General features: G+C 42.0%; 1 protein-coding gene across 1 annotated transcript in view; it reads right to left on the bottom strand.

Annotated features, from left to right (window-relative positions):
• Positions 1–11,676, bottom strand: part of LOC142498003 (uncharacterized) — a 58,459-nt gene extending 46,783 nt beyond the window's left edge. Inside the window, exon 1 of the mRNA XM_075606511.1 lies at positions 11,523–11,676. Coding sequence (XP_075462626.1) covers positions 11,523–11,676 — 154 coding nt within the window. The remainder of the gene's footprint in view (positions 1–11,522) is intronic.
• Between the last annotated feature and the right edge of the window lie 2,164 nt (positions 11,677–13,840).

Genomic DNA, 13,840 nt, shown 5'->3' with positions numbered 1-13,840 from the left:
TATATATTTATATATAGCAGAAAATAGCCGTGTTAGTCCAGTTGCGATAGTGCAGAATAAATGAGTTCTTTAGTATTAGGTATTAGGTATTAGGTATTAGGTGATGCCTTTTTTATTGGACTAACAATTTATGTGAAAGGACAAGCTTGAATCCAGGGGATAGTGACAAAGAAAGGTGTGGAGGGGAAGGGATGCTTAGAGAAAGTGTGGATCATATCCCCACCTTTCTATGTCACTGTCCCCTGGCTTCAAACACTTTTAACACCCTACCTTATCTACAGTAGATATCTGGGCTTTTTTTCCTCTCTCTACACTATTTTAGCCATTGAATCCTTTGTATATCAGAATTGCTTGACCTGAAGAAGAGAGGATAACACTCGAAAGCTTGTCCTATGACATAAATATATATATACAGCCGGCACTCCACTTGAAAGTAAACAAAGTTTGGTGCTTATCCCATAACACAATAATAGACCATACGATACCGGTTGAAGCACGACATCAAGGGACAGCACACAGGTAAGTTGATCACAAGTTCTTTGTATTGAAAAAGAGACACAAAAACTCTTTATCAATACAAAGAACTTGTGATGAACTTACCTGTGTGCTGTCCCTTGATGTCGTGCTTCAACCGGTATCGTATGGTCATATATATATATATATATATATATATATATATATATATATATATATATATATATATATACATATATATATATATATATACTGTACATATACACACACACACACATTTGGTCGTGCAAAGTAAAACCCATAGTAAATACAAAGAGCCAGATGTGTACCGTTTTATGGAAACTAATTGACATTTTAAGTAAAAATAACTAAGCTGAAGGAACAGTTTCTCTGAGAACCACAGACGTGTGCGTCAGACTTCCAGTGCAGTTCCATTGACTATTATGGTTTTCCCATCATACTGTATTGTAGTCTAATTTGTAAATCACCAATTATGTGCACATCCCTTTACAGAGATATTATACAAGTCACATTACAGGAAAAAATAATACTAATAGGGAAAAGTGTAACATACATAAAAGTAAACATTGTAGAAAAGCAGTACCAGACCCGAACAGCTTTCAATCAAAGTGATTACATATAGCAATGTATCACAGATTTGCTATACATAAGGGTATAGCACAGGTCTAAATTCTATAGCCCTATACATTTATGCTTGCCAACAAACTTTGTATGGCTTCATTTTTGCACACCCTCATTCCATTTAAAGTCTACGATTATAATTATAATTCCCATATGAGTCTGAAACAATGTTTATGTATTCATAACCTCTGTAAATAAAGATAATTTTATTATGAAAGCATTGCAGATGTTACAAATGCATGACCAATAAATTGGTCCCAGCAGGAGGCAACAATGCTGCTCAAGATTTATTACTATCCATAGTGCTTTAATAATACAATCTGCTTAATTTCATTTGTGGTCCCCTCTTTTGAATATGTTTTCTGCTTCACATTTAGTATTGTAGATAGGAGCTGTCGACATTCCCTGGAGCATTAAGTTAGTTGTGTGAGGATGGACAGACTGGCACGCCAAATTCTAAATTCAGACTCCAAACATTCCCTACAACCAATGCATGCTAAAAGGAGGACAAGGAGCCGTGAGAAAGAGAGCTAAATTCTGATTAGAAGCAGGAACAATCCAGGCAAATAAAGTTAAAATGTGTGCTTGCTTTTTTACAGGAAATATATTGTTTGGATGATTCAGATTCAAAATGGCCACCAAGGTTCACTTGTGAAATCAGTGGGGAAATATATGTTGAAGCTGCAGTAAACTGGGAGAATGTATCTATTGTGACGGAGTCACTGTCCTTATAGATTAGAGAGCTAGTAGCTGTGGGACTTGACAGCATACATGAAGTTAATTTCCCTTGGATAAGCTACCCTCAGGTGTAGCTAATCAGCCTATTCTGAATAAACAAGGAAGTATTTTAAAACAGACACAGGGAGCTGCCATGCGGGGACTGATACAGAGAGAGTTTGGCTGTTTTCCCTCTGGGAAGGGGACAGAGGAGCGTTTCTCTGAGCTCACATGGGGCCGAGTTCCCCTAGGAAGGAAGGAATTGACGCTGTGCTGAAGCGGGGACATCTCCTCCAATGGACTAACAGATAAGAAATACTTTATATTGATGTGCTTAAGACTGTTTATGTGGGGTGCGTATGCCGGGGCATGTTTTAAGCTGGAACCAGTATAGTTGGCCAGCTGCCGCTAGAAAGGGCTGGAGAGAACTCTAGTTAGTTCCTAACAGGAATAGGTGTTTATTTTTATTATTTGGTTTTCTTAAAGGGACAGTGCACCCGGTGTTTATTTGTTTTGTGGCTAATAAACCACTACAGTTAAAGTTTCATACTGTGTCTTGCGTCTTACTGACCCTGCCGCGAGGCCGTCCTGCCACACTATATATTTGTTATTGCTATTTATTTCTTTTTACAAGGTTACCATTTTTAGTCACAATTTAAAAAGGGAATAACCAAACCCAAAAGAAGTGTTTCAAAAGGTAGAGAAGACATTATGTGGCTGATTGCTAGTCCCTCATTGCAACGCTAGCATTTCTTGATAGTGTGACTGCACTTTAACATTCCCACGATCAAAGGCAGTGCAAGGTTAGTAGCTATCAAATGTAGAATTCAAAGCTAAACCCAAAGGATCTTAGTTACGGAACAGCAGTAGCTGTACTCTGTGTGGTAACCATACAGTCTTCCGAGCTGATTGTGGAGAAAAAAAACTAGATAATGTTGCAACAATTCCAAAGATAAAAGGGAAGGTAGCAATTATGAGAAAATTTTAAATGATGGCCAGAAAACATATTTTTTAATTAGATTTTATTTCTCTAAACTAGACAACTACTGCATTACTGCTGGATACTCTATTTTATTTGTTTTTCACCAAGTAAAAAATAAATGTAGCCAGTAGGAAGTTTGATTAACAGAAAATGCCAGTTCCTGTCTCACATTAGTCATTGGTTTGGGTATTTATATATATTTATATATTTTTGTGGTCGACAAATAACCCAAAAATCTACTCACGGAATCAAAAAAATCCACCCCCACCCTCAGCCCCGCCACCAGCCACGCTTTAAAAAAAAGAGGATGACAGAGAGAGGGTGGATGAGAGTGACTGTCACTGACTGGGTGGATGGGTGACTGGATGTCTATTTACTGTATTCACTCATATGCCCACTCACTCACAGACACACACACACACACACACACACTCACACTCACACTCACAGACACACACACTCTCACAGACACACACACACTCTCACAGACACACACACACACACTCTCACAAACACACACTCTCTCACAGACACACACACTCTCACAGACACACCCACAATCACAGACACACACTCACAGACACACACACTCACAGACACACCCACAATCACAGACACATACACACGCTCACAGACACAAACAAATGCTCACAAACAAACACATGCTCACAGACATACACACACTCTCACTGACACACACACACTCTCACAGACACACACACTCTCACAGACACACACACACACACACACACACACACACACACACACACACACACACACACACACACACACACACACACACACACACACACACACACACACACACACACACACACACACACACACACACTCACAGACACATAAACACACACACACTCACAGACACATAAACACACACACACTCTCACAGACACACACACACACTCTCACAGACACACACTCTCATAGACACACACACTCACATACACACACTCTCACAGACAGACACACACTCTCACAGACACACACACATACACACACACACACACTACATGTGACTGAGGGGGTACTTCTGGTGTCCTTCACATACACACACACATACACACTACATGATGCAGCTTTGAATGTGAGTGACGGGGGGGGGGGGTTGGAGGAGGAGAGAGACTGAGGAAAGGCCGCCAGTAGGAAGTTTGATTAACAGAAAATGCCAGTTCCTGTCTCACATTAGTCATTGGTTTGGGTATTTATATATATTTATATATTTTTGTGGTCGACAAATAACCCAAAAATCTACTCACGGAATCAAAAAAATCCACCCCCACCCTCAGCCCCGCCACCAGCCACGCTTTAAAAAAAAGAGGATGACAGAGAGAGGGTGGATGAGAGTGACTGTCACTGACTGGGTGGATGGGTGACTGGATGTCTATTTACTGTATTCACTCATATGCCCACTCACTCACAGACACACACACACTCACACACACACACTCACACTCACACTCACACTCACACTCACAGACACACTCACACTCACACTCACACTCACCGACACACACACACTCTTACAGACACACACACACTCTCACAGACACACACACACACTCTCACAAACACACACTCTCTCACAGACACACACACTCTCACAGACACACCCACAATCACAGACACACACTCACAGACACACACACTCACAGACACACCCACAATCACAGACACATACACACGCTCACAGACACAAACAAATGCTCACAAACAAACACATGCTCACAGACATACACACACTCTCACTGACACACACACACTCTCACAGACACACACACACACACACACACACACACACACACACACACACACACACACACACACACACACACACACACACACACACACACACACACACACACACACACACACACACACACTCACAGACACATAAACACACACACACTCACAGACACATAAACACACACACACTCTCACAGACACACACACACACTCTCACAGACACACACTCTCATAGACACACACACTCACATACACACACTCTCACAGACAGACACACACTCTCACAGACACACACACATACACACACACACACACTACATGTGACTGAGGGGGTACTTCTGGTGTCCTTCACATACACACACACATACACACTACATGATGCAGCTTTGAATGTGAGTGACGGGGGGGGTGGTTGGAGGAGGAGAGAGACTGAGGAAAGGCCGCCAATCCAAGCAGGCAGCTCCCCGCCTCCCCCTGCACCCACCGCCTGCCCCAGGTGCTAGCCACGACCGCACACACCCACTGCCCCGCTCCCCCCGCCCATCTCCCGTACCGGCATCCAATGGGACCAGGGTCAAGGGAGCGCCAGGAGGCAAAGGAGTGCCTTACCCCCTACCGAGGGAAGGAACACCCCCCCCCATGCCACCTCCCGGGTCGGTGGGCAGCCACCAGAAGATGAAGGGGCGGGAAGCCGCAGCCGCACTTAAGCCCCCCCCCAAATGTGTCAGCCAAATGTATGTGTACTGTAGGTGCAGGGGGACAAGCCAGCGGCAGGCCAAAGGGACTGCATGGGGGGCCGCATGGAACCTCAAGCTGGCCAGATGGTGGCAAGGGGGGTGCATGGGACCGCACACTGGCCAAGAGGGGTGCATGGAACACGCCAGCAGTACCTACCTGCAGGACCAGAAAGGAAGGGCTGGTTCAATGCCAAGTCGTGTCACACCAATCAGGAGGAGGGATTTAATAATTTTTTATTTTTAGCAAGCACAGAAGCGTGCGCTGCGTGGCCATGAGGGGGGTCGCCAGGGGACCAAAGCCGGTTGCCAGGGGCGACCAGGCGATCCGAATTTGTCGAGCACTGTATATATATATATATATATATATATATATATATATATATATAAACAAAAAGAAGCACAAGCTCCATAGCACGTAACTGTATAAAAATAAGGTATATATATTAAAATAAACGATCCCAAGGAAATGCACTTACAGGATGTTTAAAAACACATATGTGGGAGAGAAATCTCTAGGGTGAGTCATCAACATGGACGGAGGAGTCCGAGATAGATACTGTGCACCTGGTTATCAGTTAATGTCACATACTGTTCCTGCCACGAGCTCACAGCATCTCAGCGTCTCACAATGCCTCACTGTTTTTTTTCTCCGTATGAAGTTAGATACACACGGTGGGAGGATCAACTGGCTGGAACTGCAGGAGACTCGTCAACACCTCTCTCACGTCCGCATGCGATGACATCACCACGCCTCTACGTGTTTCGTCACATTTGGTGACTTCATCAGGAGTGGATTGGTCAATGCAAAGTGGCTAGTTAAATAGTAGAGCCTCCAGGTAAAAGTAACTTCAGTCAATGGAATCAGCTGAATGCTGATTCAACAGAAACTAGCTGCTACTGGTTCAATATTACCATGTAACGAATACTATTTAAAAATGCTCATTATAAATATTTCATACAACATAACAAATATAACAAATATGAATAGATTGCCATAATCTAACTAATTTAAATTAAGACTTTGATGATAACAATAATAATATTAAAATATAAACCAAATGAATTTAACCATTGCAATACCAATCTAAACAGCATACAGATATGGATAAAAATAATACTAAATAAAATGCATATACAATTTTATAAACAGTAGATATTAACTGTATATTTTTAATAAGGCTTAGTTGCATTCCTTTAATGGTATCTATTAGCTAAAACGTTGGAAGATTGAATGATAATAAAAATATAATACAATGTTCTACATTGTTTAACTAACACTGGAAACTATTACTGATAATAATGAAAAAGAACAAACAGAACTCTGGTGACAAGAGGAATCGATAACCATAAATATAGAGGCTCATATCTTATCAAATAATTGATAAACTCTAAACTGAGTCAAAATAAATTGACTATGAGCAGAAAGACAAGTACAACTTAAATTAGAACAGACCTAAACCAATATACTTGTATCTAAACACTCATTAAGACCCTTAGGTGCAAGTGTGTTAAGGGAATACATCCAAAAGGACTCCCTAACACATAACAACTTGAATCTATCACCCCCTAATTTTATTTGAGGGATGGACTCAATCCCCATAATTCTGAGTTCACTCAGATTTTTAGAGTGGACTTGGGAAAAGTGTCTAGGGACACTGTGCGCCAGAACCCCTTTGATAATGGCACGTCGGTGCTCCAGGAATCTAATGCACAGTGCCCTTTTTGTGCAACCTATATATTGGAGATTGCATGAACATGAGAGAAGATATACAATATAGGTGATAGACAAATAATACAACTCTTAAGTTTGTGAACAGACATTACTACAGGAAGTGAATGTCTGAAATTAGAAGATGTTTGCACATAGTGCATCTAGATCTACCACATCTCCTATTCCCTGGTATAAATGTACAACTACCCGTGGACTGAGGGACCTTGCTTAATTTACTGGGTGCTAATAAATTCTTGATGCTCATAGCTTTGTGAAAAACTATTAGAGCTGTAGGAGGAAGTTGACCTGTGAGATAGGGGTCTGAAAGTAAAACCTTCCAGTGGTGGTTAACAATGGATTTGATTTTGTTAGAGTATCCACTGTATTTAATAATACATTTAACACCACTACCATAGGTATCCTTGTTCTGTGGCAGAATAGTTTGTACCAACTGTTTGGATTTAGATTTATGTGTATAAGTTCACTTATTTAGTTATTAGTATTTAATAAACTATATATATTTTATTTTCACATTATCACTTTACTAATTAGCGCTACTTTTATACTTTTAGTGTTATATATATATATATATATATATATATATATATATATATATATGTAGCCTTTGTTCCACCCCCCCCTCATAAGTGAGATAGGGGTGGGTATGCCATTATCTGCTACTTCTAGGTGCTGGTGCAAACCTGTAGGTAAGAGGAGGGCTGACCACTCCGCGGTGGTGTGGGGAGAAACAGGACAGGAGGGACAGGTTACCTGGGTCTCAGTTGGTGCAGCGCCTCCAGCCAGCAGGGATCCTCTGGGGATGTTCAGGGGATGGGCGACTACTGACGTTCCTCCATACACAGAGACAGTAACAGACAGTCTGGTCTTTTCTGGGTGGTTTTATTTCAAGCAGATACACAGGATATAAAACAAGCTCTCTTCTTGGCTGCATATTCACCTCTCCTGCTATTCTTTATCCTCCTGGTCAGAGCCCTGACTCAGGCCTAATTCTCTCCCCTCCCATCCCCTCATGGGTGGGAGAGGCTCCCTTTTCTTCTCCTCTTACTCCATGCCTGGGAGTCACTGAACAGATAAGAACTACTCACTAAATTTGGGAGGATGTCAGAATTTATCATCTTTGGGGAATGTCTGTAACTCTGACTCATATCAAGCCAGAGCCGGATACTGATAGGCTCACACACAGACAGGGTGTGTTCCAACCAGTATCCACCCCTCAGATTGACATCCTTAGAAGTTGCTAGGCCCACCCTTGAATACTGATACATCATTCAAGGCTGTAACACACACACGGACCTAAGGAAGGAAATAACCTTTCCACTGCCTGCACTAACAGGACTGACAGAGGGAAGGCCCAGTAAAAAGAAGTAGCTGCCGGAAGGCTAGGCTATATATATATGTAAATCCTGATGAACTAGTCTCTGGATGGGGTCTAAGCACTTCTGCAAATTAGTAGATGTGGTTATCTAATTATATGATACATTCTAATAACAACTATATCAGGGTAATCAGTCTTATATGTTTAAATGTATATGCAAATGAACTAGGCTCTGGATGAGCTCTGAGCAGATCTATAGATGTGATTATCTACTACATGATATACCGTAATGACAATTGTATTAAGGTGATCACTCGGATATGTAACTGATTATATGTATATAATGTGTGTTTAATTTATGTTTTGGATTTAATTATCCAATTGTTGGACATGTTTTTAATGTGTAACCGGTTTAGAACTGGTTAATTATTGGAAGGATGTCCACCTGATTGGTATGGGCTTAATCTCTGGAGGAAATACAGTACATTGGTATAGTTACATAGTTACATAGTAGATGAGGTTGAAAAAAGACGTACGTCCATCAAATTCAACCTATGCTAAATTTAGGCAACAGATACTTTATCCTATATCTATACTTACTTATTGTAACGGACGTGCACGCCACAAACCGGGACTGGACCGTGGGGCTGAGGTGTGGATGTGAATATACCGACCTTAGACCATGAATCCGGTTCTGGATTGCGCAGTTCATTGTCAATTGTAGCCGGTTCATGGTTGGAGAAGGCAGGGGAATCCATGGAAAAGCCGGGGTCAGAGTTGGAGATGTCAGATAAGGCGATATCCAGGCTGGGGTTCGGCAACTAGTAGGCTGGTGCGAAGCGCTTCAGCTTAGCAGCTGAAGCACGGGAATTGCCTCTGCTCGAGGAGCAGGAGCGGACCATGATTAAGGTATCTGCAAGGGGTGAATGCGGCAGCTCTCAGGAACAAGGCAAGACTAGCACTGGGGATCCAGCGCTTCAGTACAGGAACCAGGAAGCAGTCCTCTGCCTGGGGTGAATGCAGCAGGTCTTAGGAACAAGGCAAGACTAAGGCAGGAGTGTTTGTGGCAAAACCAGTTACATCCAAGTGAATCTTGGTTTATGCTCAGCAATGAGGGAAAGGGAGAGCCCAGTATAAGAATGCCAGATAGCCAATTCCAAGACAGGGGTGTGTGGGAATTCCTGCAATGCCAGAGCAGAGAGACAGAGCTGCAGTGATTGCAAGCACAGGTGATAGTGCTTGCAGATCCAAAGGGAGGGCTGTCTGAGAGCTCACCAACTCTGCAGGAGTGAGCTCCAGCCAAACCCAGGAACGAATTCCTTACACTTATTGATCCAGAGGAAGGCAAAAAAACCCCCCAGTGTCATATCATCCAATGATATCTCATAAGGGGGAAGTAAATTCCTTCCTGACTCCTAGAATTGTCAATCAGATTAATCCCTGGAACAACATCCTTCCCATGTTTACTTATTTGGTATATCCCTGTATACCTTTCCTTTCTAAAAAGATGTCCAGCCTTTTTTTGAACAAATCTATTGTATCTGCCTTCACAGTCTCCATGGGAAATGAATTCCACATTTTAACTGCCCTTACTGTAAAGAACCCTTTCATTTGTTGCTGGTGAAATCTCCTATCCTCCAACCTAAAAGGATGCCCCAGAGTCCTTTGTACTGCTCGTGGGATGAATAGTTCTTTTGAAAGCTCCTTGTATTGTCCCCGATTATATTTGTATATAGTTATCATATCCCCTCTTAGATTCCTCTTTTCTAATGTAAATTAATCTAATTTAGCTAGCCTCTCCTCATAAGTTACATTGTCCATCCCCTTTATTAATTTGGTAGCTCTTCTCTGCACTCTCTCTAGTTCCATAATGTCTTTTCTAGGGAGTGGTGCCCAAAATTGTACTCCATATTCAAGGTGTGGTTTTACTAATGCTTTGTAAAGGGGCATAATTATGTTTACTTCCCTTCCATCTGTTGCCCGTTTGATGCAAGATAAGATCTTGTTTGCCTTTGCAGCTACTGCATGACTTTGGGCACTATTGCTAAGCCTGCTGTCTCCAAGCACTCCTAAATCCTTCTCCATCAAGGATTCCCCCAATTTATCCCCCATTTAATTTGTAAGTCACCTGTTTATTCTTGCATCCCATATTTGTATAAATACAACCCCTCCAGGAGCCAGTGACTCACCCCCTGATGAAGCGTTACACAATGCGAAACGCTTAGAGGCAACGAGTCAATATGTTCCGTGACGTATGACTTTGAAGACGGTGACGACAAATGCCTGAAGTCAACACTTCTCTACAAGGACGCCGCGATCAGCTGCTTGCGGTTCCTTATACAATTTATCTGGACTTTCTCTCAGCTATAGTTCTCTCCCCCCGTGTGTGTGGGATTATTTGTATACCATCAATTGGGACTTAGCTGAGGATAACATTGGAGCTCTGGTATTGGGGCGATCGGAATGATTTTATAAATTGTAAGTGTTGTATTGGTTTTTTTATTAAATAAAATTGTATTTATTTTTACTTAAAATGTCTCTCTGTGCACTTAATCTTTTATTTTAGTGTCAGTGATATGACCTTGTTTCTCTTTGTTGCCAAGCCTTTCTTTCACTTTGATATAGCTAGGACAATGTTTAAAGAGGGATGCATGTCCATATTCCATTATATTTGTTCTTTGGGTACTGTATCAACGTTGTCTGATTTGTGTACTTTGTAAATGCATACGTTGCCCACTATTACCCATCCCAGTTCAAGTCTTTGGACCTACGAGGTGTTATGGAGTCCATTGCACTGTTTGTAGATTTTGTGTACCCTCAGGATTTCCCTTCCAAGCAGTAGTAAAATCTGGTCGTCTTGTTCTAACGGTCAACGATGCGATCGGCTATTCCCCTAAGGTGTGGGTGTTGACGTGCCACATCTGGTGTGGGAATCTCACTCCTGTTTTCTGCCATCTGATTACATTCTATAAGCGTAGGGAGTGTTATTTTTATTCTAGCATCTATGGAACACATGATATAGCCATTTACTCTCCTCCCTGCTATTTCCATCCATCCTGAGTGTGTAGAGGAAGACGATGTCTCATATATATATATATATTAATAAAAAACTCTGACCTGACTAATAATTGGTTTCTTTGTTCATCGATGATGACGTACATTCTTGTATCTCTCTCAGGTTGTCCTTTGAGGTGTACTGAGACAAGACATATTTTTGAGCAGGATCTACTGTCATGTCCTTCTCCACAAACCTTAGTGCACTTGAATGTGACAGATGGTGATAAAGTTTTCTCTTCTCCCTTCTCCCCGCCATGCTTTGTCATGGGGGTAAGGCGTTGAGTTGTTTGGGTATAAAAATTTCTGGATTTAAAACTGCTACATGTTTGTCACTATCGCACTCTGTGCATTTGATAGCTTCTTTACAGTCCCTGAACAAGTGATTTGTGTAAGCAAAGCATTTGAAGCAATCTCTAAGTTCTTTGAGTAGGCTCCTGCAGTACTCTATGGGCTACATTCTAACCCCAATACACTTGTTAAGTGTGTGGTTTCTTATGTATGGGACATTCCCTGTTTGGGTCCCGTTTTCTGGCTTTTAGCGATGGGATTGTTAGGACGGTTATATGTTGTAGTAGACACATCTGTCCTGTGGACTGAGATAGGCATTTTGGTGTTACCATATCTTGTCACTTGTCCTTCATTCTTGAAGTAGCTTGCACTAGGTACGGTTGATGTACTTAGGGTGAACCTAGTATAATTTCTTCATTTTGCTGATTCACTAATGAAGTTTGAGAAGAATAAAAAGGGAGGGAAGGCAAGTTGCTTCTCCTTTTTGTATCTTTAACCTTGCAAGATCCATTTTTCTTTAATAGACACTAGGGAAAGGGAACAAGTGATAGAGATGGGTAAATAACAAAGCTTCTCACAGGGAAGCAGTGGGAGAACTGTGCTGCAGTAAAGCAAGCACTGAAAGGACAGGACATGACCCAGATATAGAGGAAATAGGGGATAGGATTTAACCAAGTGACAAGGGGAGGAGAAGGAAGAGAGAAGGAGGAGAGAAGGGGGGGTGCAAGGGCAACAGCATAAAAACAGGAATTTAACAAATAGGAGACAGAAAACCGAGATGTACATTATGTGGTACTCATACTCTCTCTCCCATTCTCTCTCTCTCTCTCTCTCTCTCTCTCTCTCTCTCATTCTCTCTCTCTCATATTCTCTCTCTCTCATATTCTCCCTCTCTCTCACGCTCTCTCTCTTTCTCTCTCTCATTCTCTCTCTTTCTCATTCTCTCTCTCTCATTCTCTCTCTCTCTCATTCTCTCTCTCTCTCATTCTCTCTCTCTTTCTCTCTCTCATTCTCTCTCTTTCTCATTCTCTCTCTCTCATTCTCTCTCTCTCTCATTCTCTCTCTCTCATTCTCTCTCTCTCTCATTCTCTCTCTCATTCTCTCTCTCACATTCTCTCTCTCATTCTCTCTCTCATTCTCTCATTCTCTCTCTCATTCTCTGTCTCTCTCTCTCTCTCTCTCTCTCTCTCTCTCTCTCTCTCTCTCTCTCTCTCTCTCTCTCTCTCTCTCTCTCATTCTCTCATTCTCTCATTCTCTCTCTCATTCTCTCTGTCTCTCACACATTCTCTCTCTCTCATTCTCTCTCGCTCTCTCTCTCTCATTTTCTCTCTCTCTCTCTCTCTCTCTCTCTCATTCTATCTCTCTCATTCTCTCTCTCGCTCTCTCTCTCATTCTCTCATTCTCTCTCTCATTCTCTCTCTTTCTCTCTCTCATTCTCTCTCGCATTCTCTCTCTCTCTCACATTCTCTCTCTCTCTCATTCTCTCTCTCTCTCTCTCTCTCTCTCATTCTCTCTCTCTCATTCTCTCTCTCTCATTCTCTCTCTCTCATTCTCTCTCTCTCATTCTCTCTCTCATTCTCTCTCTCATTCTCTCTCTCTCATTCTCTCTCTCTCATTCTCTCTCTCTCTCTCATTCTCTCACTCTCATTCTCTCTCTCATTCTCTCTCTCTCTCTCTCTCTCTCTCTCTCTCATTCTCTCTCTCTCATTCTCTCTCTCTCATTCTCTCTCTCTCATTATCTCTCTCTCATTCTCTCTCTCTCATTCCCTCTCTCTCTCCAACCGTTAACTCCAGCTATACTCCTGCCTGCACCCCAATATGACAAACTGTTCTACTGTGCCTGCACCCAAATGTAATGCTTCAGCACTATCCCTTTCACATGTTCTGCTCCTCTTGCTCTACCTGCTGCTCTACCCCTCAGACCACCTCTTTCTTCCTGTGCTACCCATTAGACCAAATCTGCCCCAACTGCTCTACCCTTCAGATCCCCTCTGCCCCTCCTTTTCTAATATATATATAATATATATAATAATAACATGCACAAGCCAATTCAGCCTCACATGAATAAGTTAATTGGGACAGATGGCTTGTAATAAGTCCTCTCTCTACCCAATGAGGCCGGCCAGTCTGGA

Source organism: Ascaphus truei, chromosome 6 (genome assembly GCF_040206685.1).
Source record: "Ascaphus truei isolate aAscTru1 chromosome 6, aAscTru1.hap1, whole genome shotgun sequence".
NCBI classification, from domain to species: Eukaryota; Metazoa; Chordata; class Amphibia; order Anura; family Ascaphidae; genus Ascaphus; species Ascaphus truei.
The sequence above is the reverse complement of the archived record's forward strand: the minus strand, read 5'-3'. Positions and strand labels throughout refer to the sequence as shown.